The 26,192-nt window shown below is 44.6% G+C and overlaps 1 protein-coding gene and 2 long non-coding RNA genes across 4 annotated transcripts; 2 read left to right on the forward strand and 1 right to left on the reverse strand.

Moving 5' to 3' along the window:
• Nucleotides 1-303: 303 nt before the first annotated feature.
• LOC115560192 (uncharacterized) lies at nucleotides 304-2,982 on the reverse strand. The gene is made up of 2 exons (XM_030379512.1): nucleotides 2,728-2,982; nucleotides 304-1,480 (listed from the first exon to the last, which is right to left on the reverse strand). The coding sequence occupies exon 2, from the start codon at nucleotides 1,284-1,286 to the stop codon at nucleotides 621-623; it is 666 nt and encodes a 221-aa protein (XP_030235372.1). The 5' UTR covers nucleotides 1,287-1,480; nucleotides 2,728-2,982; the 3' UTR covers nucleotides 304-620.
• LOC115560194 (uncharacterized) lies at nucleotides 1,487-16,525 on the forward strand. Its single transcript, XR_003979710.1, has 3 exons — nucleotides 1,487-2,313; nucleotides 11,854-11,900; nucleotides 16,195-16,525. It is a non-coding gene; the product is annotated as an uncharacterized LOC115560194 (long non-coding RNA).
• A 3,608-nt stretch (nucleotides 16,526-20,133) lies between these two features.
• LOC115560193 (uncharacterized) lies at nucleotides 20,134-25,927 on the forward strand. 2 transcript variants are annotated; one of them, XR_003979708.1, is made up of 8 exons: nucleotides 20,134-20,399; nucleotides 20,561-20,608; nucleotides 20,723-20,791; nucleotides 21,224-21,301; nucleotides 21,437-21,574; nucleotides 21,752-21,972; nucleotides 24,349-24,454; nucleotides 25,615-25,927. It is a non-coding gene; the product is annotated as an uncharacterized LOC115560193 (long non-coding RNA). The 2 variants fall into 2 exon arrangements; XR_003979709.1 differs by having other exon boundaries at nucleotides 25,621-25,927.
• Nucleotides 25,928-26,192: the final 265 nt, after the last annotated feature.

The following is a 26,192-nucleotide window of genomic DNA, read 5'->3' on the forward strand; positions in this document are numbered from 1 at the left end:
TATAGTTTTTTTACACCTTTGAAACCTTTTGTCAGTTTCAATTTTCTCCCCCTTCAAGTCGTACCTAGAACTGGCTTAAACTTAAATCCACAGTTAACCCAGAGTTAGGCTAGATACATAGCACTCTCCTAACATTGCTGTAAAGTATATTCTTTAGTAGTAGATTAGAGGGCATATGCTGCATTATGTGATGTCATGTTCATGTATTTGTAGGCGTTGTAATACATAGTGTTACATTTAATGCTTCACAGGCCAGTGAGGTTTTTCTGGTAACTGGTAACATTCAACCATGACAAGGCTTGGTTGATATTCAATTAGATTTTATTGATTTTATTGATTTTATATTTTATAGATATTGCACAGAAGTGTGCCTTGTTTCCTCTTTCTATCCTCCGGGCCAAGAACAAACAACAAAACAGGGCCCACGGACAAACAACATAACAGGGAAAAGTGAACAGGTTTCAGTGCTTTCAGTGTTCTCAACTATTTACAGTAAAAAGGCATTAAATAAAATATATCAAATCACATATAATATAAAATAAAATATATAATATCTATAAAAAATGTGAACATTAACCAAAATACATTAACATTTCCAATGAAAAATGTACAAAATGATTTCACATCTTCTCCACCATCTGGCCAAGCAAACTCTGGAGCCCCTCCTGGGCTTCCTTCATTTGTGCCAGGGTCTCAGCGTGCCGTTTTTGGGCGGCCGCTTGGGAGGCTGCCTCGGACTCCCTAAGGAACGCCAACAGCTCCTCCTCCCTCTGGCGCTTGCGTGGCCTCCTTGGGGTGTTAGTAGGGGGCATGGTGGTAGCTGTGCGAGGAGCACCGTGGGATGACGGAGGAGGTGATGGAGTTCCGGATTGAGCTGGAGAGACGGCACTGGTGGACGAGGAAGGTGAGGCATCTGGTGCAGACACACTGACCTGCAGGGCACCTGGCCTGCGCACATCCAGGCCCATGGCTGTTCCCACAACAGGGAAGACTATGTCGTGGTGACCTCCCATGAGGTCATCCATCTCAGTATAAAACTGAAATTTACCAGGGCCCCTCCTTGTGGACAAATTGTGGTCCTTCACTTTATTGTACGCCTCCACCAACGTGTTCCATTTACGAGCTACCTTGTCTGGGGGAAAGGTACATTTGAAATGGTCGGTCAGCTTGCCAGCAATCTCCTCCCACAGCAGCTTCTTTGAGTTCCTGGCCAGCTTCAGGCGCTGGCTCAGGTCCTGGAGGGACCTGGGAGGGCCCCTACCCTCTGCTTCTAATTGCAGCCGCATGAGGTCAATTGGTAATAGGGTGTGGTCCTTCAAGAAAGTCTCGGTGACTGTGGGCAGTGGGGCATTTGAAGGCAGTGGGGCATTTGAAGGCAGTGGGGCATTTGAAGGCTGTGGGGCATTTGAAGGCAGTGGGGCATTTGAAGGCAATGGGTCAGTGGCAGGCAGTGCAGCATTTGAAGGCAGAGGGGCGGGAGCTGAATCAGACAGAAAAGACACATGTGAAGTCAATTCATTATTCCCATGGGACACTGTCAATTGTCACCTTAATTGTAATACTTTTATAAGTGATTGTTTAGACATATAAATACTGGGTGGTTCCTGTAATACACTTTGAAGCTTTGAACAACCGTGTGGTGTGCTGTGGGTTTTTTCCCTCCCAGGCCTGCCTCTGGATCTTTGCTTTCTATACCTGGCTCGAGCATTATTGTGGTTTATGCTGTGCATACTTCATTCTTAATTATGCTTATTACTATCTCACCTGTGCTTTGAATGCACACCAAGCTAACGGAATGCCTGAGCCCCTGGTCCAAGTAGTATGTGGCTGGGTTAGCTTGTTGTTGAAACAAGGGCCCAGGAAAGGGACGGGTCCTCTCCTGGTCCCAGTACAGCAGCATGTTGCTCTTGTTACGTATTTTAAGAGCCTGAGCTACCCACACCTAGCCCCTAGGAAGCAGGACCAAACATATAAGGCGTAAATAGGCCATGCGGATCCTACCAACAGTCAACATCGAGCAAAAGCTCTTCAGAATCTCCTGGCAGCGAGCAGACAAGGGGTTAATGTTTTTGATCAGCTGGGAGACGCTCAGCACGTGCTAGACACGCTTCCACCTCCTTTTGCTCCGTAGTTTACAATACCGAAATACTTTAACAAATAAAGTCTCTTAAAAGCTATCCTGGATTGGAACACTTTCTTGGAAGAACTCAGCAAAATTGGTGACCCTGCCGTTCTTGGAAAGCACCGGGACCGAGACTCGAAGCACGCGGCCATTGGGATGCAATACAAGCTTTTTGCAGGCGCCACTGAAAGGTAAACAGAACCTGTTGTCGATGACTAAACTCTGTAATAATTAGAATAAAAACATTTAGGTAAATAGCTTGTGGTGCCTCCGTCCTGCTGGGGAGATCCCTGCTCTCGGCCCTCGGGCTGAAATTCATAACAGCCGGTTAGTTGGACGGCCGCGGATACATTAACAGATTAAATTAAATAATTACATTCAAGGAGCAAAGGGCCAGGAGTGTGTTTTTATGGGACTGTAGATAGAAGTATCCACTCCCGTCTAGATCTAATGTTTGTACCGTGTTGGAGACGTATTACATGCGGTTTAATTGTTAAATGGTGAATGTACTGAAGTTAAGCCGGTACTCGCCATAGGTATTATTTATAACCTACCACAAACGTTTAAAACAGGTGAGGACAGGTCAGGTATAGACTTTACTCTACCTTAGTTGCATATTCTACCGGTGGCTTGGGCTTTTTTCGAATGTGATTGGTTCCTTTGATAATCACATTGTGCGATTTTGTTTAGAGTAATGACCCATCCGTAGAGGCAAACTTGCGCAGTTTTAACCCAACTGCTTTGCATGCTTCGCTAACCCGCCGTGGAAACAAACTTGCCGGAATCTCATTCTTCTTACAGAGATCCAATACAGTGCGTTTGACCAATACTATCTGGGTCAAATTGCGACGCACTTTGCTTGTTCCGCGAATATTGAGTGTGACACGTGGTGTCAGGGCTTAAAGAGACGGCGCGTCTTGATGACGTGGGTTTCTTTTGTTACAAACGCCTGCGCCATCTTTGTAGTCAGAGCCTTTTTTGTTAAGACAATAAACGCCATCTTGCTTTGTGTAGGGACCGCTTGGTCTGGCATGGAACAAGAGCAGCTAAAGTGTTACATTCTCTCTCCCTCTCTCTCTCTCTCTCTCTCTCTCTCTCTCTCTCTCTCTCTCTCTCTCTCTCTCTCTCTCTCTCTCTCTCTCTCTCTCTCTCTCTCTCTCTCTCTCTCTCCCTCTCTCTCTCTCTCTCTTTCTCTGAAAAGGTGATTGACGCATTTATAATTTATAATTCTATTCCTTTGTTAAGGCCCAATCCCGTTTCTTTGCTCACTGTCTCAACCCTACATCTCAACCCTAACCCTTACCCTCATAGCTCATGCTTATTGCTACCCCTAACCGATCCCCTACCAAATGGGACAACCCTACCCTGTGACGTCATCATGGCCTCCCCGTGCCCCCTGGCAGATAACCAGACCCCTGGTAATGTTACCAGACACACTGGCTGCCATGGTCTCGGGCAACGAGCAAGACCCATTGTAAAGATGTTTAACCTAAAATGGTATTTATATTTTGTAATTGGCATGTTTAAATAAAGGATTTTTTTAATAATATTTGGTGGTGGAAGAGGTGCCTGGGGTGGAGGAGCATGAGGGAGAGGTGGGGGGGGGCTGGTGGCAGTGGACTCAACGCTGTCCTGAAAGAAAACGAATAAGAAGGAATTAGGAATTATATGCCAGAACTGGGTGATATGGCCATATGTTATGTACAATATATAATAGCTATGTACACAATATAGTACTGCCAAAAAATACATTGATTAACCATGTAATATTACTAATATAATATAATATATTAGTATAAAGCTTATTTTTAACTTGGAGTCACTAGAACATGGAAGATCTGGATATCATACGACATGAGCCCCGCAGCTCCCCGACCGCGGGCCGCCCGACCCCGGTCGACGGCCGGGCTGCAGAGACCGTGATCGGCCTCTGCAGCCCAGCCGAGGACCGGGGTCGGGCGGACTTTCGCGGTCTTCCGAGAGTCCGTTTTCTCGCAAGGTATTGTGGGAGCAAGTCAAAACTGAAGCGCTTTGAGTGTGCCCATCGAAAATCTACATTTTGAGGGGATGTTAGCCCTCCCCCTTACCCCTTAAGCTACCTTTAAACTGGTATTGGGACATGGCTCCACGGCGCGTGAACGCACAACAGCGAGGGCTAGGGCTGAGATTTTCCTTGGAACAAAGGAATGACATTCAACCTAAGACTGCATGGTCTCTGAACTGGGACAGTAGCTCTCTCTCTCTCTCTCTCGCTCTCTCTTGCTCTCTCTACCTCTCTCTCTCTCCACGCACACACTTTTTGAAGGCATCTAGTGCCGTCTTGTGGCCTGGGTGCTCCTGACTGTTCGGTAAGGCGGTGGTCGCCTGCACACCGGGACCCCCGGGGTGTTCTCTCTCTCACTCACTCACTCACTCACTCACACACACACACACACACACACACACACACACACACACACACACACACACACACACACACACACACACACTTTTTGCAACAAGTGCCATCTTAACCTGGGTGATCTAGCTGTCCGGCAAGGCGGTGGTCGCCTGCACAGCAGGACCCCAGGGTGTTAGAACCTCTCTCTACCTCTCTCCCCCTCTCTCTCTCTCTCTCTCTCTCTCTCTAGAGATATCTTCTCTCTCTCTCTCTCTAGAGATATGTTCTCTCTCTCTCTCTCTAGAGATATGTTCTCTCGCTCTCTCAATAGATATGTTCCCTCAAAGATCCATCTGTTTCAAATGATAATGATGTGTTGGCAGCTACTTATTCAGCCAATGGCGCAAGTATAATTGTCACATTTCACTAGTCAATAGCTGGAGGTATTATATTGTATATTTCAATCCAATATTTGGAGGTATTATATTGTATATTTCATTCCAATATTTGAGGTATTTAGTTTGACTTTGATTGAAATATCAATATTTAGATCATAACTACAGTTTCCGCACGCGCATTGAGTGCCCTCATCCTCTACTTCGCATTAAATCCATAGCAATAAATTGGAAACCATCGATAATGACACTAGTTTCTGATCACATAATGTTTTGGCTATAATTTTACAAATATAGCATTCAACATCTTTGGGAGAATAATATTTATGTATACATGTGGAAATATCTGTAAATCCACTTTGTGTATGAACAGACATTTTACTTTTGGGCAAGATACGAGAATGTTGTGCCACAATTTCAATATGGAATATTGAAAAGTAATTAACGTTATACAATCTAGTAACTCTCTTCCTCTTACTTCCTCTCTTCCTCTTCCTCTCTCTTTCTCTCTCTCTGTCTGTCTGTCTGAAGGTAGGCCCTCCCTCCCCCCTTCCTCATAAATACACCGTCCCCTCTGCGTTTTGAAGCCCCCCCCACACACAGAGTGGCTTTGTCTTTCATGCCCCACTCCTGAGTGGTTTACTTGTCGTTAACGATTGTTCTTGGTACTGGATGAGGTGAAGTCCTCCACTATCGGTCTCTGTGTGGATTGGGCCACAATAGAACATTAACGAGAGTTCCAATCCTTACTATCTTTTCACTTCTCCCATTCTTCTGAACTTTCCTGACGCCGTTTCTGTAGTCGGCTGAAACGTATGTAGTTTGCCCCGCCGCCATATTTGTAGTTCTTGGTAGTGAATCCAACACACCCCTCTCCCCTCCCTCCAATCCCCCTTCGTGAATCTCCTTCACCTCTCCTCCTCATCTATCTTAGTGAACCCCCCACCAACACTCTTCCTCCCGCCAAACCCCCTTCGTGAATCTCCTCCTCCTCTCCTCTTCATCTATCCTAGTAAACCCCACCCTTCCCACGACACATCTCTCTCTCTGTCGCTATTTTTACCAACGATAACTTCTATTTGTAGTTCCCCTTATCATCCGAGGATCTCATAGGGCTATCTGTGTACATATAAATGCACACACAGCGCAGAGACAGAGTGTACTGAGAACACAAATTGCGGTTAAGTGGTAGCCTTATGCCATAAGGTACCACAGATTTCAGCCGGACAGATAGAACTCAGAGAAGTTTCTGTAGTCGGCTGATACGTATGTAGTTTGCCCCGCCGCCATATTTGTAGTTCTTGGTAGTGCCCCCTACTCGTTAACACGAGAGTATTCCCAATTCCATCTCAGCATCACCAACTGTACCACAAGAATATAACTATTATAAGTCCCAACTGGACGACCCCCTGCTTTCCAAGAAGCCGACTCCTACTGTTTTGCCCCCATCCAGCTCAAGAATCCCCTTAATTGTCTGCCCCCACCAGGCGAGACCAAGTTTGCCTTGCAACAATAGGGTAACCCATTGAACAGCCGTTCAAAACCCCTCTTGACTTTAACATTCATACTGGAACAGAGGGATCTCATACATTTCTATACACCCCCTATGCCAAATCAACTTGATAGACAAAGACCTATTGATTTCCCTGCAGATCACACAGACCTGAAGCTTAAAGAGGAACACACCTAGTCTGTACCTTCAAACGCTCTCTTCCACACACTCACTTATTCATATTGCTGAAAGAAGGAGGCTAAACCCCTTCCTATCGTCAGTTAAATTGAAGTATTTTCTTATTGTTCTTTCTCCCCCTTCCACCAAACACTTGGCCATGTGTTGGGACCAAAAAGTACATTTAGTATATTTTGTTTGTGTATTTGTGTGTCTGGGTGCTGAAATACAGGGAGCCAGTCCCTAGTTGATATCGGCAGAACACGCAAATATTTGTAGGTTGTAATCAATGTTTTTTGTTTCACCAACATTAATAGTTTAAACGATCTATAAATGTTTTCATTTGTACTAAATTTGTTCTTTCTCTTCAGGCCTTGGCAACCCGAGCAGTGACGGATGCCCGGCATTCATCATTTTAATTGTTTACATTACTACAAATATTCTCTTTTCTCTTCAGGAAGTGTCAACACAACGATCCAGTTGCCCAACACTCATCATTTTACTTCTGTGCATTGATCTTAATTCTCTTTTCTCTTCAGGAGGTGGCAACACAAGCATTACAGGTTGCCCAACACTCATCATTTTACTTCTGTGCATTGATCTTAATTCTCTTTTCTCTTTAGGAAGTGGCAACACAAGCACTCCATTTGCCAAACACTCATCAATTTACTTTTCTGAATTGATCTTAATTCTCTCTCTCTTCAGGAATGGCAGTATAAGCAGGAACGAATGCCTAACACTCAGTCATTATGTTTTTCCAGGTTGCTGAGCCCTTCTGTCTATTTTCATGCGTTTTGTGTAGCAAGACAGGAAGAGAACCAGGATGGTTCAAATAAACACGGGGTTCAACTGCTAAAATATGTCTAATTAATCGATGGTGCACATGGTTTTAAACGGTGCACAAGGAGGGAGTTAGCTCAACAGCTGCAGCCACAATTACAATACACTTTTTGCGAATATTAAATCTACATGGGTAAAATTCTGCACTAATCAGCTACTGCAAACGAATAAACAGAATAAAACTGTGTGAGATGTTCAAAGGTCAACTATTGCTTCCTTTGGAGCGATTGCAATAAATATAATATCGTACCACCAATATACATGCATTATCTTGAATTCAATAATTAGGGAAGCCGGATTCCAGAACCGAAAGAGGTCCTACCAAACCGACCCAGGGGTCTTACATCAAACCAGATCCCTGTACAAGAGTTACACAGTGATCTTAAGATAGGGATAATTATCTAGACTCCACATCATGAACGATTAGCCTTTAAAGTTGTCCATAGCATGCATACCGCTCGTCCACAGGAGTCCGGGGATTATCCGGGCCTGGGGATTCTTATTAGAAGAGTTCTGGGATAACCTGCCTAGAGTGGAAGAGTCCCCCCCCAATAGAGGATCCTGAGGACAAGCGGTAGAATTGCATAGTTCGACAGGCCTGACGAGGTCCGAGTACAAAAATAAGAAAGAATAAAATATATATTTCCTTACAAATTATGAAAATAACAACATTTCAATAAAAGTCTTCACGTAATCTATGGTTAATTGGCAATATTTACAATTAAATTACATAAGTAGAATAAAATGTTATCGATAATTCATCCTAATTGTGATTGAATAATATGCTTATTTTTAGGTCTGTTGTTCGTGCTTTTTTTACGAATGTGTATATAAAGATAAAAATAAAATGAAAATAAAATTTAAAAATGAAAACAAATGGTGGATACATATAGATAATGGAGGTTACTCGACTGTTACATACACGAGGGGATATTGAAAGCATACCACACATAAAATGATAAGATAATTAGAAAATGGTTCATTATAATTAACTTACAATAACATTTGTTTCACCGATAACTTCTGAATCTTTCTTTTAGGTTCAGTTTTTGTTCTGTTTGTAGAATATCCCCCTATATTCAATACCCAGATGTGCATAATTGTTGTGAGTTCGGATGACTCTTATTCTACCTAGTTTAGACAGTTTTGATTGACCTAGCTCAAGATTCACCAGGTGTCAAAGACGTAGGATTGTGGAACTCCTTGGGAGCCCCCGAGCCACGCGTCAACTGACTGATCGTTCCTGCGGGTTCTGGAGTGCTGACGGTGGAGCTCATGGGGAGGCTCCTGGAGAGTTGGCAATCACGGGCTCACACGGGAAGAATCGAGTAAGTCAGGATCAGAAAGTTGAATTAATATATCGATTTGATGTTGACCAACAAAAAACTAGATAATTATAATAATAAATACTGTTCATGTAATGGTATAGTTAGGTCTGGGACCTGCGTAGCTAAAAAAAACTGTTTTGGAAATAGTAATGGACGTGTCCGGGACATGTATAGCTATAAATAAGTAAAAATAAAACTGGGTTTTACTTTACTTCACTTTGCTAAGGCATATGCACGTTTGATGTGGTATGCAAAAGGTAGCGCAATAGGATGTTCAGCAGAGAATAAGGCGTATGCACGTTTGATGTGGTATGCGATGTACATAGGAGTGAATCAAAGTGTGGACAACATCAAATGCGAGCAATACGTAGAATAAATGAAGATTAGGTCATCCAATATACATAGTTAGTGTAGGACAATCGGGTAGTATAATGAAGGTAACTGTTAGAACCAGATACGGTTAACACAGAAGTGATATTGAACATGCAAATTTTAACATTGTTATTTCCCTTTTACATCTTTTTGGATTATAGATAAGAAATGGATTAGTGATACATCTGCTGGGAAGGGACAATATAGGCTATGGTTCTCAATTTAGATTCAAAAGTAGTGGGTTCACCTTTCAAATGCCACTGCTACTGCTGTAACGCTTTGATACAACGTCAGCGTTTCATAGTCTGATATTTTTTTACTCTGATAAGTTACGGCACACAGGTATACTGACTCATGAAACATTTACGGTTTACTGCATTTGACAACAGCGTGGTCTCAAGACAGCTGCATAGACCCACTACTATCGACCTTTGGTTTTGTATGAACTGGTCTTCATTTCTCTCAACAATAGATGGAGGGATGTAATGTGCATATTAAATCAAGGTGGATACCGTAAATCAAAAAAATTAAAATAGAACTGTCATGCCAAGGTTGAAATCAGCTCAGAATAAGGAATGGGACACTCAAAACAAAATTTTAAAATCTGTACAAGCACTAAATAGAATTGGTTAGATGAAGGAATGCAAATGAGGCATTATCAATTATAATACAAACACATTTATAACGCATACAATTTTCAGGTCCAATGTTCCAGAAGCAAGATGAATACTGTGTATCACTCAGACACAGCTAACTTTGCACGTAATGCTTACGGTTAGATTCAGGCTTACACCCACACAGCAGGAGACTACTAGGCGGATCCGCCTTCAAGTCGCCAAACCCGCGTAAGCTGTCTCATCCGTTTGGGCGCCGCCCAGAGGATCAGCTCCACCTCCGAAAGTTATACTGTCATACAGAGGATCCTGAGCGGACCCATGTCGGATCCCTGTACGCGGACGCGCCTTTCACAGAGGATGGCTCCGTCCACTGTCAAACAGAGGATCCTGAGCGGACCCATTTCGGATACATGTACGCGTACGCGCCTTTCGCAGGGAGGCTCCACCCACTGTCAAAAAACGGGTCCTGATCGGACCCATTTCGGATACCTGGATGCGGACGCGCCTTTCACAGAGGATGGCTCCGCCCACTTATAACGGTTGAACTTAACAGCTATCGCAGACGCTTAAAGAACCGGAGAAGGTCAAGACATCATCTGAGATTTTCTGTGCTTTTTTGACTTTGGGCTGAATCCTCTTGAATGAGTGCATTTTAGCGTAGTCTCCACGAAAAGGCTGTTGCATTTCAAATACAAAATATCTACTGCGCGCGATCTGTTTTTGCGGTGTCCGTGGTTCAAGAGCTGCGATGCCCGCGTTGGCTGGTGCACGCGGTTCCCGGGCCATTCATTCATTGACGGGGCACGGCGGGAGGCGCGGGAGTGGCGTTCCAGCGGTTCTTGGGACGTGGTGCCCGCGTTGCCCGGGCTGCTGTCACGGGCCCGCAGTTCCAGGGCCATTCATTCATTCACGGGGCACGCGGGAGACGCGGGAGTTTTATTTTTTTATTTAACCTTTATTTTTCCAGATAAAACATTAAGAACAGTTTCTTATTTACAATACTGATCTGGTGCCGTGTCCGCGTTGCCCACGGTTCCCGGGCCATTCATTCATTCGTTCGCGGGAAACGGCGGGAGTCGGGGGAGACGCGGGAACCCCGTGGCCACGGTGTTCCCGCCGTTAGTCGGTTGTTGCTGCGTTGTGCCGTGTTCCAATACCCGTACTGTCCGTACTTACTAGCCAAAATTTGAGTACGCAGTACGTTCCAATTCAGATCCGGCGAAAAGAAGTATACTTCAAGGACCCGGATGCCGTACTCAAAACGGGCTTATCGTGAAGTGTGGATCGAAGGACACTCCCCGTACTCAACGTAGCGGTAGAGGCGGAGCCAGGCTGAGCCAAAGTCGGCGCATTTTCCACATAGCCTTCAGTAATAGAGTCATTTTGTAGTTTTTATAGCTTTTTATAGCTGCTAGGCTTAAAGAGTTCACTGTTCAAAGCGGGATGTTTATTGCGGGGGAGGAGCCACGGCGGCAGTCGTGATCGTAATTTCCGGTTAGTGCACCACGGAGTACTCGATTTGGAACAGCACTCACATCTGAAAAATTAACGTAGTAGACAGTGCGGATAGTATACTTCCTTTAAGTATACTCATGGAAGTACGGGTATTGGAACACGGTCTCATTGCCTCGCGACACGTCACGCACGCCACGCACGCACACGCCCCCTTTCCTCGGACGGCGAACTCGCCATCTCGGTTGAACTCATTTCACCGCCGGAAGATATTAAGCTATATATAAGAATAGAAAGAACAAATATTTTTATTTCGATTAGTTTAACCGCCACCCGCCCGAATTCAATACAAATATTATTTTTTGTCGTGTCATCCGCCCGATCCGTGGTTTAGCTGCGGAGTCCGCGGCTGCAACCGCCAACCGCGCACCTCCAGTGCCCATACTGGTACAACTATAGCATGTTCATTCACTGATAATGCTTTAGCGCTAGGTTCTAGCTAAGTTTGCATTTTGGCAAGTTTGGTCTCATAGTGTCTATTGCCCCTTTTCCATCCTCTTTGTAATGAAAATTAAGCTTCAACATTTTTCACAGTCGTTTAGACAACGCCTGTTTGTGATTTCTTATGGTAGCATTATGGAACTTGGTCCTCATCATCTTCTATTTTGTGTTCTGCAGCTTCAACTTTTCTGCCATTGCCTCCTCTGCTGGGTTTGATTGATCAAGTAAGTCAACATTTCTGTTAATGGACATCACGTCAGGCATTATCCCTTGCATCTTGCTCATGTTACATTTATGATACAATTGCTTTTGGAGCACAGAAGATTTCATTGCAACCTCATTACATTCCCTCCATATTGGTTTCTGCTTTCCACTTTACTCACGCAGTCACAACACATCAATGGAACTAAAGCGCCCTGTTGTGGCATGAATGGTCTGCTAGCAATAATGAGAATAATAATGCCTCACACATACATTTTCAAAAAGGCCATTTCATGTAGCCGAATCAAGCAGAGCGTCACAAATGTTGCTCTTTTTCTCTTTTTTTGTCTAGTTTGTAGCAATGAAACAGACAACACCACTAAAGTATATTCAACAATGTATTTATTTAAAAAACAACATTAGGAGCAATGATTAGGAACATTACATTAGGAACAATGATCAATTGTACACATGATTGCAACCTGTCTTTCTCAAATGTCTCTTCTGGAACAAAAATGAATAGAAAGACTCTGCCTGTCTCCTCAAACGCCTTAAGACGAAGGGCACGTGTTGACGTCCAAAAAAGGCTTCTTGACATTAGGACACATGACTGACATGGACATGACGGCAGATTACAGAGTTCTCTCTGAGGACACTGCTCCTACCTCTTCATCTGCAGATGCATTTGATTCACTTGAAGATTTAAGTGAAGAGGTCATGGATTCTGATGATGGGGATGGGACAACATGTTCAGATTCTGAACCTGATGTCCCATCCCCATCCCTTTCCGATAACATCGCCAACTGGGCAGTGAGATTTGGCATTTCAATGGTTGCCCTGACTGCGCTGTTGAGCATACTCAACATAACCCATCCCATTCTGCCCAAGGATGGTAGGACCCTTCTCAAAACAAAAGTCCACTATGATATTCAAGAGAAGGCTGGGGGGAACTACCATCACTTTGGGATCCTTTCCTCCTTAAGGGAGCCTTTAAATAAACACGTCAAAATACTGACAGAGGGCATGACATTGGGGCTGCAGATTAATGTAGATGGTCTGCCTTTATTTAAAAGTTCCACTTTACAGCTGTGGTCGATCCTTGGATTGCTAGTTACCGTCCCTATGAAGGAACCAGCGGTGATTGGGGCGTACTGTGGACCTAAAAAACCAAGATCGGCCACAGAGTTCTTATCAGATTTTGTGACTGAATTAAAGGAGCTCGAGGCTGGGTTTTGCTTTGGTGATAAGAACCTCACAATTGAGCTTCACACAGTAGTGTGTGACACCCCTGCACGGGCCTTTGTGAAAAAAACAAAGGCCCATAATGCTTACCATGGGTGCGATAAGTGGCAACACCCGGGGAAGTACCAGAATCACCGCATGTCGTTCCCTGGACCAGAGCACCCCCTTAGAACGGACATGTCATTCAACTTAAAGCTCGATGAAATTCACCACCATGAGGGACCTCATCCATTTCAGGATATCAAGATAGGCATGGTAACACAGTTTCCATTAGATTACATGGATTTAGTCTGTTTGGGCGTTGTTAAAAAAGTGCTCCAGTTCTGGCTCCGGGGTCCTTTAACTGTGAGAATGCCTTCACTGATAGTTGACAGGATGTCACATGAACTCCAGTCTGTCAGGCCGAATGTTCCAGTTGAGTTTGCCAGGAGACCACGGTCACTTACAGAGTTAGACCGGTGGAAGGCAACCGAATTCCGGCAGTTTTTACTGTACACTGGCCCTGTGGTACTGGCGGGATTCTTGGACCAGAATATGTATTCTAATTTCCTGCTCCTGTCAACTGCCATATCGATCTTGGTAAGCCCTCAACATCACAGCCTTGTAGACTATGCTGGCCAATTGCTAAAGTCTTTTGTTGCTCATTTTGGTGAGCTGTATGGGACAGACCAAATTGTATACAATGTTCACTGTTTTGTCCACCTAGCAGACGAGGTGAATCGACATGGCTGTTTGGATACTTTTTCAGCGTTCCCGTATGAGAACTACCTCGGGAAAAAAAAAAAACTCGTAAGAAAACCAGAGTTCCCGCTAGCCCAGCTTGTTCGGTTTTTCAGAAGTTCAAGCTAGGAAATTGGATGTTGATGCAGACATCACTCTAAAAAGGGAGCATTTTGTGGGGCCAATTGTTGTTGGGATGGGAGTGCAGGGCCAATATGGGAAAATGAGATGTGAACGATGGACAGTAAAATTATCAACAGGGGACAATATATTTCTGGTGGGGGAGAAAGTCTGCCTTGTCAAAAACATCATCCAAAATGATAATGGTGTGTTCACATTGTATACACTGAATTTTCCCAGCAGTCGCCATTTTATACCTACCCCTTCAACTCAGACAGAATTAACATATTTCTTGTCAATCATGCATCTGATGAGCTGAAGTCGGTTGAGGTGTCAAGGCTTGATTCCACCGGACGCGTTACGGCAACCTTACGGCTGCGGCACGTCTTGGCCGCGGTCACCGCAGCAGATAGGTTCTACTCTAATCAATGAGACCATTTCCAGCGGGCGCGGCTGCGGAACGTCTCAGCAACGTCCCAGGAGTGGCTCGCCGTGCCGCAGCGCTATCATTCCGTAGCATTTCTATTTTTGCCGCAAGCCGTTGCTGAACCGCGTCAATTTCAACAGAGCAGATCGAGCAGGGCAGGAAGAGAAAAAGTAAAAGCCATAGAGCATCCGGTCAATTTTCAAAATAAAACACAATACTCAGCTCATGTAGCCTATCACAACGTCATTTATGTACCAAATCATCCTTTTTATAAGGGCAATGGCCGGAAGGACAAAGGGTGGCATTTAATTGCAGTAGTTTTGGGAGTGGAAGGTGAGTACATTAGGTTTAGGATTATCGCGTGATCTTGTGATCTCGCGTGAATACGGCTGGCTCGCAACGCACGTTGCGCTGCCGTAACGCGCCCGGTGGAAATGCAAGCAGGGCAAAGTCGCGGCCAAGACGTGCCGCAGCCGTAACGTTGCCGTAACGCGTCCGGTGGAATCCCCGGGTCAGCGCTGCGACAGAAATGTGTAGCCTTGCCGTACAGGGATGGTTTTGTGGCCATACCTCTCCTCCACTGAATACTAGAGCTGTCAAGCGATTAAAATATTTAATCGTGATTAATCGCATTGATGTCATAGTTAACTATAATTAATCGCGATTAATCGCAAATTATTTTTCTATGCTACATATCCCTTGATTTTTTTGTCCCATAATTCTTCTCATTTTAATTCTCTTATCAACATGGTGAAGTGCATCGGCTTGCCTTGTGCAAATGATTTTTTATTGTTAACAACATTGGCATATACACTGATCAAAACAGGACAATACAAAAAATGAGCCTATAGTGCAATTAAACGACTGCTTTGAACAAATGTCATTTGAACATAGCAGTCAGGCTACTGCTTCTTTGTTTTGAGCCAAAGAATTTTTTTTTTTTTTTTTTTTATAAAATAATTGCGTTAATCGCGCGATAAAAACATTAACGCCGTTAAATTTGGTTTGCGTTAACGCCGTTAATAACGCGTTTAACTGACAGCTCTACTAAATACATAATGAATAAAAAAACAATCAGTTCAATCAATCAATCAGTTTAAACAATCAGTTCAAGTTAAAAACTCTAATTATATAGTTGACTACTGACTATGAATCAGTTCAATCAATCAATCAGTTGAAACAATCAGTTCAAGTTAAAAACTCTAATAATATGGTTGACTACTGACTTCTGACTATGACTTCCATTACTTCATTACTCTTGCTGTAAGTATTTCAGAAAAGGTGGTAATTTTCCAGGTATACACTACACGTCTTTTTGTTTTATTTATTATTTTGTATATATTATGTTTATTTATTTATTTTATTTTTTCCACAATGTCTTGTTTTTTATGATTTATGATGACTATATGCTCTGTAAGGTGACCTTGGGTGTCTTGAAAGGCGCCTCTAAATTAAATGTATTATTATTATTATTATTATTATTATTATCCATAATGTAATGTTTTCAAAATATGAGATGGCATAAAATACATAACATTATACATAAAAAAAGCCAGGGGAAATTACATTTTATGCTGAATTTTATTCTGAATTGATACATCTGCCAACTTTCTCAATACCATGAACTGTACCTACCTAGTACAGATTATTATTGGCAATGAGGTTTTTGTGAGATTATGAAACAACATCGGCCACCCACACACACACACACACACACACACACACACACACACACACACACACACACACACACACACACACTTCTTTTTTTTGCATGACAAATAACTTTTCTTTCTTTCTACATTAAGGATGAGTTTTCATCTCATAAAGTTTGCCAACGGGGACATTGCTGTGGTCCCGGAAAATTGGTGTGATGACGGGATGGTGTATTGGCCAAAATATAAAAACACCGAACGGGCCAAAAGGGCAGCGGCCAACAGTGAGACACCAGAGTCAAACTTGCCAAAATATGACGTGATGATAATCAGAACTTGTGGTATGCCAATTCATAAAACTGTAGTTTAAAGAAAATGTTATGGTTTCTTCTCCTTCTGCTTGGAATAACATATTCTGTCTATGTTTTGAAAATTGTCTTGCATTGCTTTAATTTTTGGTATGAGCAGCAGTGCTGAGTATGTAGGTTGCGCCCAAGAATAATGTACCAAACAGCACTCTGCCATTGACTCTCTGACTCTCAGCGCTCTGCCATTGTCCCCGATTGGCATCGCCTGGGAATACCAAAAGCTCAAACTAAGAGTCAATGGCAGAATGCTGTTTGGCACATTTTTCTTGGGCGCAACCTACCCACTCAGCTCTGCTGCTCATACCACAAATGCATGTTCCTTACAAATGTGACATCATTTAAAAGGGGAGGTTTCAGGCTTTCCAACGGTGTAAGTTTTCTTGCTAAAAAGCATTGTTATAGCAATGAAAATATCAACCAAACACAAGTTTGCTTACTTTTTGTGCCTAGTTTACGTATCTTTAGTAATAATATTACAGCTAATTTCAACCTTATGATCATTTTAACATATTCGATTTTAGACAACTCCTCTCCTGGAAAAGTCACCTTATCGTGGTGAAGAGGTTTGCGTGTCCCTGTGAACCTGAGGGCTGTGTTGTCTGGAGCCTTGTGCTCCTGGTAGGGTCTCTCATGGCAGAGTGGTCTCAGGTGAGGGGCCAGACGGAATAAGAGGAGATGTGACCCGGCCCGGAGGAAGCCCGGGGCCCCCGTCTGGAGCCAGGCCCAGACGGAGGCTCAATGGCTCAATGGCGAACGCCTGGTGGCCGGGTTTGCCATGGATCCCGGTCGGGCACAGCCCGAACAAACTACGTGGCACCCCCCCTCTCTTCATCCCATGGGCCCACCACCTGTGGGAAGACCCGTTGGGGTCGGGTGCGCAGCCACATGGGTGGCAGCGAAGGTCAGGGGTCTCGACGGACCAGACCCGGCAGAAGCTGGCTCTGGGGACGTGGAACGTCACCTCGCTGTGGGGAAAGGAACCGGAGCTTGTGAGGGAGGTAGAGCGCTATCAGTTAGATCTGGTGGGGCTTACCTCCACGCTGTCACAGCTCTGGTACCGTACTCCTGGATAAGGGTTGGACTCTATTCTTCTCCAGAGTTGCCGAGGGCGTGAGGCGCCGGGCGGGTGTGGGGATACTCATGAATCCCCGGCTGAGCGCCGCGGTGTTGGAGTTCACACCGGTAGACGAGAGGGACGCCTCCCTGCGCCTAAGGGTTGTAGGGGGGAAAACTCTGACTGTTGTTTGTGCGTATGCACCAAACAGCAGCTCAGAATACTCGGCCTTCTTGGAGACCCTGAATGGAGTCCTGTATGGGGCTCCAGTAGGGGACTCCGTAGTTCTGCTGGGTGACTTCAACGCCCACGTGGGCAACGATGGAGACACCTGGAGAGGCGTGGTGGGGAGGAACGGTCTTCCTGATCTAAACCCGAGCGGTCGTTTGTTATTGGACTTCTGTGCTAGTCATGGATTATCCATAACAAACACCATGTTCGAACATAAGGGTGCTCATAAGTGTACCTGGTACCAGAGTACCCTAGGCCGAAGATCAATGATCGATTTTGTGATCTTGTCAACTGATCTGAGGCCGCATGTTTTTGACACTCGGGTAAAGAGAGGGGCGGAACTGTCAACCGACCACCATCTGGTTGTGAGTTGGATCAGGGAATGGGGGAAATTTCCGGATAGACCTGGTAAGCCCAAACGAGTAGTGCGGGTGAACTGGGAACGTCTAGAGGAGGCCCCCGTCCTAGGTATCTTCAACTCACACCTCCGGCGGAGTTTTTCTGGCATTCCTGTGGAGGTTGGGGGCATTGAGCCGGAGTGGGCGGTGTTCAAAGCCTCCATTGCTGAAGCTGCGGCGGGTAGCTGTGGCCTCAGGGTCTTAGGCTCCTCAAGGGGCGGTAACCCTCGGACACCGTGGTGGACACCGGTGGTCAGGGAAGCCGTCTGATTGAAGAAAGAGGCCTTCCGGGATATGATATCCTGGAGGACTCCTGACTCGGTTGCAGGGTACCGACAGGCCCGAAGGGCTGCAGCTGCTGCCGTGTCGGAGGCTAAGCAGCGGGTGTGGGAGAAGTTCGGAGAGGCCATGGAGAAGGACTTTCGGTCGGCACCAAAGTGTTTCTGGAAGACTATCCGGCACCTCAGGAGGGGGAAACGGGGAACCATCCAAGCTGTGTACAGTAAGGATGGGACTCTGTTGACCTCAACTGAGGAGGTCGTCGGACGTTGGAAGGAACACTTTGAGGAACTCCTGAATCCGAATAACACGCCCTCTATGTTGGAGGCAGAGCTCAAGGTTGATGGTGTTTCGTCGTCAATTTCCCTGGCGGAGGTCATTGAGTTAGTCAAACATCTCCGCAGTGGCAAAGCCCCAGGGATTGATGAGATCCAGCCAGAAATGCTAAAGGCTCTGGGTGTTGAGGGGCTGTCATGGTTGACACGCCTATTCAACATTGTGTGGGAGTCGGGTACAGTGCCAAAGGAGTGGCAAACCGGGGTGGTGGTTCCCCTGTTCAAAAAGGGGGACCAGAGAGTGTGTGCCAATTACCGGGGTATCACACTTCTCAGCCTCCCTGGTAAAGTCTACTCCAAGGTGCTGGAAAGGAGGGTTCGGCCGATCGTCTAACCTCAGATTGAAGAGGAACAATGCGGTTTTCGCCCCGGACGTGGAACTACGGACCAGCTCTTCACTCTCGCAAGGATCCTGGAGGGGGCCTGGGAGTATGCCCTTCCGGTCTACATGTGTTTTGTGGATCTGGAGAAGGCGTATGACCCGGTCCCCCGGGACAAACTGTGGGAGGTGCTGCGGGAGTATGGGGTAAGGGGGTCTATCCTCAGGGCCATCCAATCTCTGTACTCCCAAAGCGAGAGCTGTGTTCGCGTCCTCGGCAGCCAGTCAGTTTCGTTCTCAGTGGGTGCTGGTCTCCGCCAGGGCTGCGCCTTGTCACCAATCCTGTTTGTGATATACATGGACAGGATATCGAGGCGTAGTCGTGGTGGGGAGGGGTTGCAGTTCGGTGGTCTGAGGATCTCGTCACTGCTTTTTGCAGATGATGTGGTCCTCATTGGATCATCGGCCTGTGACCTTCAGCACTCACTGGATCGGCTGGCGGCCGAGTGTGAAGCGGCTGGGATGAGGATCAGCACCGCTAAATCTGAGGCCACAACTCTTAGCAGGAAACCGATGGGTTGCTTACTCCGGGTAGGAAATGACTACTTAGCCCAAGTGAAGGAGTTCAAGTACCTCGGGGTCTTGTTCGCGAGTGAGGGTACTATGGAGCGTGAGATTGGCCGGAGAATCGGAGCAGCGGGGGCGGTATTGCGTTCGCTTTACCGCACCGTTGTAACGAAAAGAGAGCTGAGCCGCAAGGCAAAGCTCTCGATCTACCGGTCGATCTTCGTTCCTATCCTCACCTATGGTCATGAGGGCTGGGTGATGACCGAAAGGACAAGATCGCGGGTTCAAGCGGCCGAGATGAGTTTTCTCAGAAGGGTGGCTGGCGTCTCCCTTAGGGATAAGGTGAGAAGCTCAGCCATCCGTGAGGAACTCGGATTAGAGCCGCTGCTCCTTTACTTAGAAAGGAGTCAGCTGAGGTGGTTCGGGCATCTGGTAAGGATGCCCACTGGGCGCCTTCCTTGGGAGGTGTTTCAGGCACGTCCAGTTGGGAGGAGACCTCGGGCAAGACCCAGGACTAGGTGGAGAGATTATATCTCAACACTGGCCTGGGAACGCCTCGGGATCCCCCCGTCAGAGCTGGTCAATGTGGCCCGGGAAAGGGAAGTCTGGGGCCCCCTGCTTGAGCTGCTCCCCCCGCGACCCGACCCCGGATAAGCGGACGAAAATTAGATGAGATGAGATTTTAGACAACTACAAAGATGCCTGTAGGCTAATGGAGAAGTACCAGACGGGCTGCAACACCTCTGATCTTCAGTCTGAGGCAGAGCAGGACTGTGGGCCGCAATATAAACGACAAAGGAAGGCAGTGTAAGTGTGTTCTGTCTTCTTTATGTTTTTGTATTGATAGGAAGGATATTTCCCGTAGCATTCAAAAATAGACCAGAGATGTTTGTGCTATACTGTATGTATATTTGCCAATTTTGGGATTGCAGTTACCCCAATCATAATATAATATGGTTATTTAACAGGCATCACTTTGGGGACTCTGAGAGATGGTGGCCAATTGCACTGGCAGAGTAAGGGATAATCTCCTGCCATCAGAAATAACAAAATCATAACTTTAATATTAAGATATGGTTAACATTCTTAGTGCTAAAGATAATCACCTCACCTTGTATCCATTCCTCCAGCTCCAACATCTCCCCGAGGGCCAGGCAGCAGCAGCTGAGTCTCTTCTCGACTTGAGGAAAACTGTCTAGGTAAAGACTCATCTCCGAAATAATATTGAATACAGTGGCCCCATCTATATTAACACAGAAATGGTCACTCTGTTTCAAATCAACAGATTGCAACTGCATTACCATCTTAGATTTTCTGCATACTCCACTGAAATTGTCTTTTTTTTTTTTTTTTTTAAATATCTAAATGTCAGCCACATATTTTGTCAATTAAAAACATCTGCATTCATGCAATATTTATCATTCATCAATTGAAAATTGTATTGAAATACATCGTCAATCCAATCATGGGATTTAAATAGGTAGTGCATTCCAAAATGTTGCAACATACAAATGAATGCACAACCAGAGCATGACCAGAGATTTTTCTTTGGCAATTGTTTGGTCCTCTAGCTGACAGTCTACCATGGTTAACAAAATCACAATAATTTAATAACAATTTCTTTCCCTTAGCACCTCACCATGGGGCAGGACCGCAACAACCGTTGCCAAAACAACTCCCTGCATTTAACATGCGGAGAGTTACTCAAGGTAAGGACTGATCTCTGAAATATTAGTGAATAGAACGGTCCCATGTGTATTATCAGTCATGATTAATAGATGACTGATTTAATACAATTCTTTCCCCCTCTTGCACACTGCATGCCATCCTCCACTATGGGCCAGGAACGGCAGTCCCTCCTCTTCTCCCTCCACCCCCGACATCAACCCTGAGCCTGCGGCCAACAGAGGAGCCTTCTTCAATCCCCGCCATCGGACCAACATGGCGAGGGGGAAGAATGAATGAGTCCATTCCCTGCTCTGGTAAGCAATAACTGGCAAATACTGGATAACTGGCAAATACATTCTATGCTACAGATTTTGGAAGAAATTATGACAACAACACACATTTTCTTCAAACTTGTGAGTAATGAGGATAAGCACTGAAATGTGATGTATTTCACACACTACATTTTAGCTATATTTCATGTTTGTCATCAGCGGCTGAAGTCCACATCCTGAACCTGCTGGAGACAATTAAACAGCAACAAGACCAGCTCGTGGCAAAGGTCAACTACCTCTGCAGCAGGATGAACAGCACCCCGGGGCCAGACGTTGAGATGCCTGACAGTATTAATCTCCCCTTGGAACACCTGGAGGCAGTGGAGGCATTTGAGGTGTTTTTAAAAGAACCCTCAAACTACCCAGCTCGACAAAGAGTAGTGAGTCTTCTTAATATGAATGGTCCATGCTATAATGCTATTAGGTATATTGATTGTCCATGATTATTGCAAGTATTCTATTGAAGCAGCACTGAACAGGCCTGTCCTGAACCGCCTTTTCCCAGATTGTGTCAGTGAGCGACAGTCTACCTGGTATGACATTGTGTGTAAGGGGGCACATGTCCATGAGAGTGAGCCAATATCATTAAAACCAACACTTATAATGCAAAAACCCTATTTGCAACTGTTGACAGACTGACCAACCCCCCAACAGAAATTCCACCTGATCTCCATTCCACGCAGAAATGCAATGAGTTTGCAGCTTTTTATCTTGATAAAATTGAAGGTATCAGACGCGCCATCAATATCTCCACGTCAAACAAAATTGTTGGACTACCACCCTGTTCAGGCAAAAATTACGTGGCAAGGATCGCATGCTTTAATGTTATAGACTCTCAAAATCTTGTGGAAACTGTGACACAACTAAAGCCATCCACCTGTTGCCTTGATACTATACCTACCAACCTCTTTAAGAATGTTTTCGACTGCCTAGCAGTAGACATTTTGCAGATAGTTAACAACTCTCTCCAGTCAGGCAAGTTCCCAAAAGCTTTGAAAACTGCAGTTATTAAACCCCTTTTAAAAAAGCGGAGCCTAGATGCCTCTATTATTAACAACTACAGACCAATATCAAATCTACCCTTCATAAGTAAAATCATTGAGAAAGTTGTCCTCCAGCAACTAAATCACTTCCTGGCATCAACTGGTTGCTATGACACCTTCCAATCAGGATTTTGACCCCTGCACAGCACTGAGACCGCCCTTATTAAAGTTGTAAACGACATCCGTCTTAACACAGACTCTGGCAAAACCTCAATACTAATGCTACTTGACCTCAGTGCTGCATTCGACACTGTAGACCATACATTACTTCTGGAAAGGTTAGAAAACTGGGTGGGGCTTTCAGGCACTGTCTTAAATTGGTTCAGGTCCTACCTACAAAATAGGAACTACTTTGTTTCCATTGGCGACTTTGTATCAGAATCAACCAACGTGACATGTGGAGTCCCACAAGGTTCGATCTTAGGACCCTCTTTATTCAACATCTACATGCTCCCACTAGGGCAAATCATGCAAAATAACAATATTGACCATCATTGCTATGCTGATGACACGCAAATCTATGTATCGCTATCAACAAATGACTATCGGCCCATAGATCTGCTGTGCCAGTGCATTGAGCAAGTGAAGGAATGGATGGGCCGAAATTTCCTTCAACTAAATGAGGACAAAACAGAGATAATTGTATTTGGTTCTAAAACGGAAAGGCTTAAAGTAACCCAACACCTTCACTCTCTGTCCCTGAAAACCTCAATCAAAGCCAGAAATCTAGGGGTTATCATGGATTCAGATTTACATTTTGACAGTCACATCAAATCAGTTACAAAATCTGCATATTATCACCTTAAAAATGTAGCAAGACTTAGAGGGCTCATGTCCACCGAAGACTTACAAAAACTTGTACATGCCTTTATCACTAGTAAGCTTGATTACTGCAATGGTCTCCTCACAGGTCTTCCAAAACAAACTCTGAGGAAGCTTCAGCTTGTTCAGAATGCTGCTGCTACAGTTCTAACAAAGACCAAAAAATTTGATCATATTACACCAATTCTGAAATCGTTACATTGGCTTCCTGTAGGTCAGAGAATTGATTTTAAAATCATGTTGCTAACCTATAAATCCCTACATGGTTTAGGCCCAAAATATTTAACTGATATGCTTCCACTACATCAGCCTTCTAGACCACTAAGATCCTCTGAGACCAATCTGTTAATTATCCCCAGAGTAAACACAAAACATGGGAAAGCAGGATTTAGTTACTATGCAACAAATAGCTGGAATAAACTCCCAGAGGATTTAAGACTTGCCCCAACTCTGAGCACCTTTAAAACAAGACTGAAGACTTTTATGTTTGCTATAGCTTTCTGCTAAAATCTTAAATACATTGCACTTTCTAAAAAGCTTTTTTAACTTTGCCTTTATTTTCTATTTTAATCCTAAAATGCCTTTTTCTATTTTAACCATTTTTTTGCATATTTTTTTCTTTTACTTATCTATTATTTTATTTTATTGTATGACAATGTTTATATGTGAAGCACTTTGAGTCTGCCTTGTGTATGAAAAGTGCTATATAAATAAAGTTGCCTTGCCTTGCCTTGCCTTGCATACATGTTTAGAAAAAAAAAAAAGGATTTTTTTCTTTAGAGCAAAAAGTACAAATATAGACGTTTTTGTTTTTCTACATTTCGGGATGCATAAGCTTTGAATTGTTTACCTTGCTGATATTTAAAAAATATATATATATTTGCCTTTTAGATTGCTTCTTTGGCCACAATTGGAGGCCAGGATTTGAAGAGGGTGACTTGGAACATTCTTGGCCGGCTATACACAGACGACGTGTCCCACCAAATCAACTGGAAAGGTGTGAAAAACAAAAAGGCCTTCAGCCAGATGTCGGCAAAGAGCTTGCTTTTCAGTAAATATATAATTCAAATAATATTGATTGTCTGGCCAAAAAATGCTTCCTGACCTATTCTTTCACAAAAAAAATAATAAAGTGCCGAGGCCAAATTCTGGCACAATCTTGGGCAAAACAGTGTAATTGTGCCAAGTAGCACATTTATGGTTTAAATTGTGAGAAATCACCGTAGTCATGTCAAGAGAAACACACCCCAGAAATGGCAACAGGGCCATATTGAATTGGCTGCCTGGTGGTTGCGATATTAACTTAATGCATGTAATGTTAACCAGAGCGGTAGTGTAGACTCAACGCAAGTAAATGAGGTTTACCCACCGTTGAAATGTCAGAAATAGAGTTAATCCACAAGAGTCTATCCTCAAGAGTGCAGTGCCGCCGCGGCGCATCTATGACGCGTGTCATGTGCCACCCCTTATGGCAAGTCAACCCCGACAGAAAACAACCTCATTCAGTCACGTATCACCTTCATTACGGTGTGAAAAAGCAGCGTTTTTTACACCGTCATGCCGAAAAAATGCACTGCTTTTTACTTTTTATGAAGTCCTTCAAGAGCGCGTGTAAAAAACGCTGTTTTCTCCTCTCATTTCTGTTGTTAGTTGTAGCGTCATATAGATATATGAGTGAATCCAACCTGAGCCATGTGTCCACCGTGGCCTGATCGATTGAGGCACTTGCTTTGTAAGCCAGAGGTTATCGGATCGAGTCCATCTTTTGGCAGATTCTCACACTTTTATGATCGCAATGCTTTTTAGTCAGCAAGCCAGACCTCCTGTGTCACATGTTTCAAATTCGGTGTGGCTATGATGGCTAATAATTTAAATATAATTAACTGATAAAGCATGTAACAAGACACCGAGGATCAGGCTGGCTGACTAAAAAGGCACTGAATTTGGAACTTATAAGACAGGAGGTCTGGCTTGCTGACTAAAAAGCATTGCGATCATAAAAGCGGGACCATTTGACAAATGCGCAATTCTGAAATAAATGGCTTCGATCTGGCAACCTCTGGCCTACAGTGCAAGCGTCTCTATCGATTGGGCCACTGTTACGCGTCAATATTTATTTGTCTGTCCCGTTGTACGTGTCTGCCATGTCTCTTTAAGTTACAGCCTCCTGAGTGGTGATTGCGGACACCTGCATGAAGCTGTGGGTGCAGCCTATATAAGTGGATCCTCCCTCCGGCTCTCTCTCTCTACTTCCTGACAGGATCCCAGCTTTTTTTTATGTTGTACATCTTCCTGGTTGTAAATAAACACCTTTTTTGCATCATACTCAGTATGGTGTCCGTTTATGTGTTGTGACCTTGAGCCGGTCGTAACATAATGGGGGCTCGTCCAAAGTTTAGTGTAGGTGAGTTTGACCAACGTTTTTCATTTTGTTTGTTTGTTAGGAGGTCCATGCTTCTGTTGCCACATGAGGTAGGGTTTTTTTTTTCCCTCTGAGCTTGCCTGGGCCCCGTTTCCGATAACGATGGATCTTCGCTCGTACGATCGTTCTCCCGATGGATCTTGCGATCCATCGATAATTTCTTTGGAGCGTTTCCCGAAACTCCTCTTAACGCGAAGGCGCATTCGCTGCACTCACGACGTCGTAGGATTGTAACTGTCTACTGACACGGTGCTGAAATGGGTTCCGTAGGAGGGGGAGACGCAGGAATGTCGCAGGAAAATTGTTTTAAAAA

The sequence above is a fragment of the Gadus morhua genome, chromosome 15, assembly GCF_902167405.1.
Source record: "Gadus morhua chromosome 15, gadMor3.0, whole genome shotgun sequence".
NCBI lineage: Eukaryota > Metazoa > Chordata > Actinopteri > Gadiformes > Gadidae > Gadus > Gadus morhua.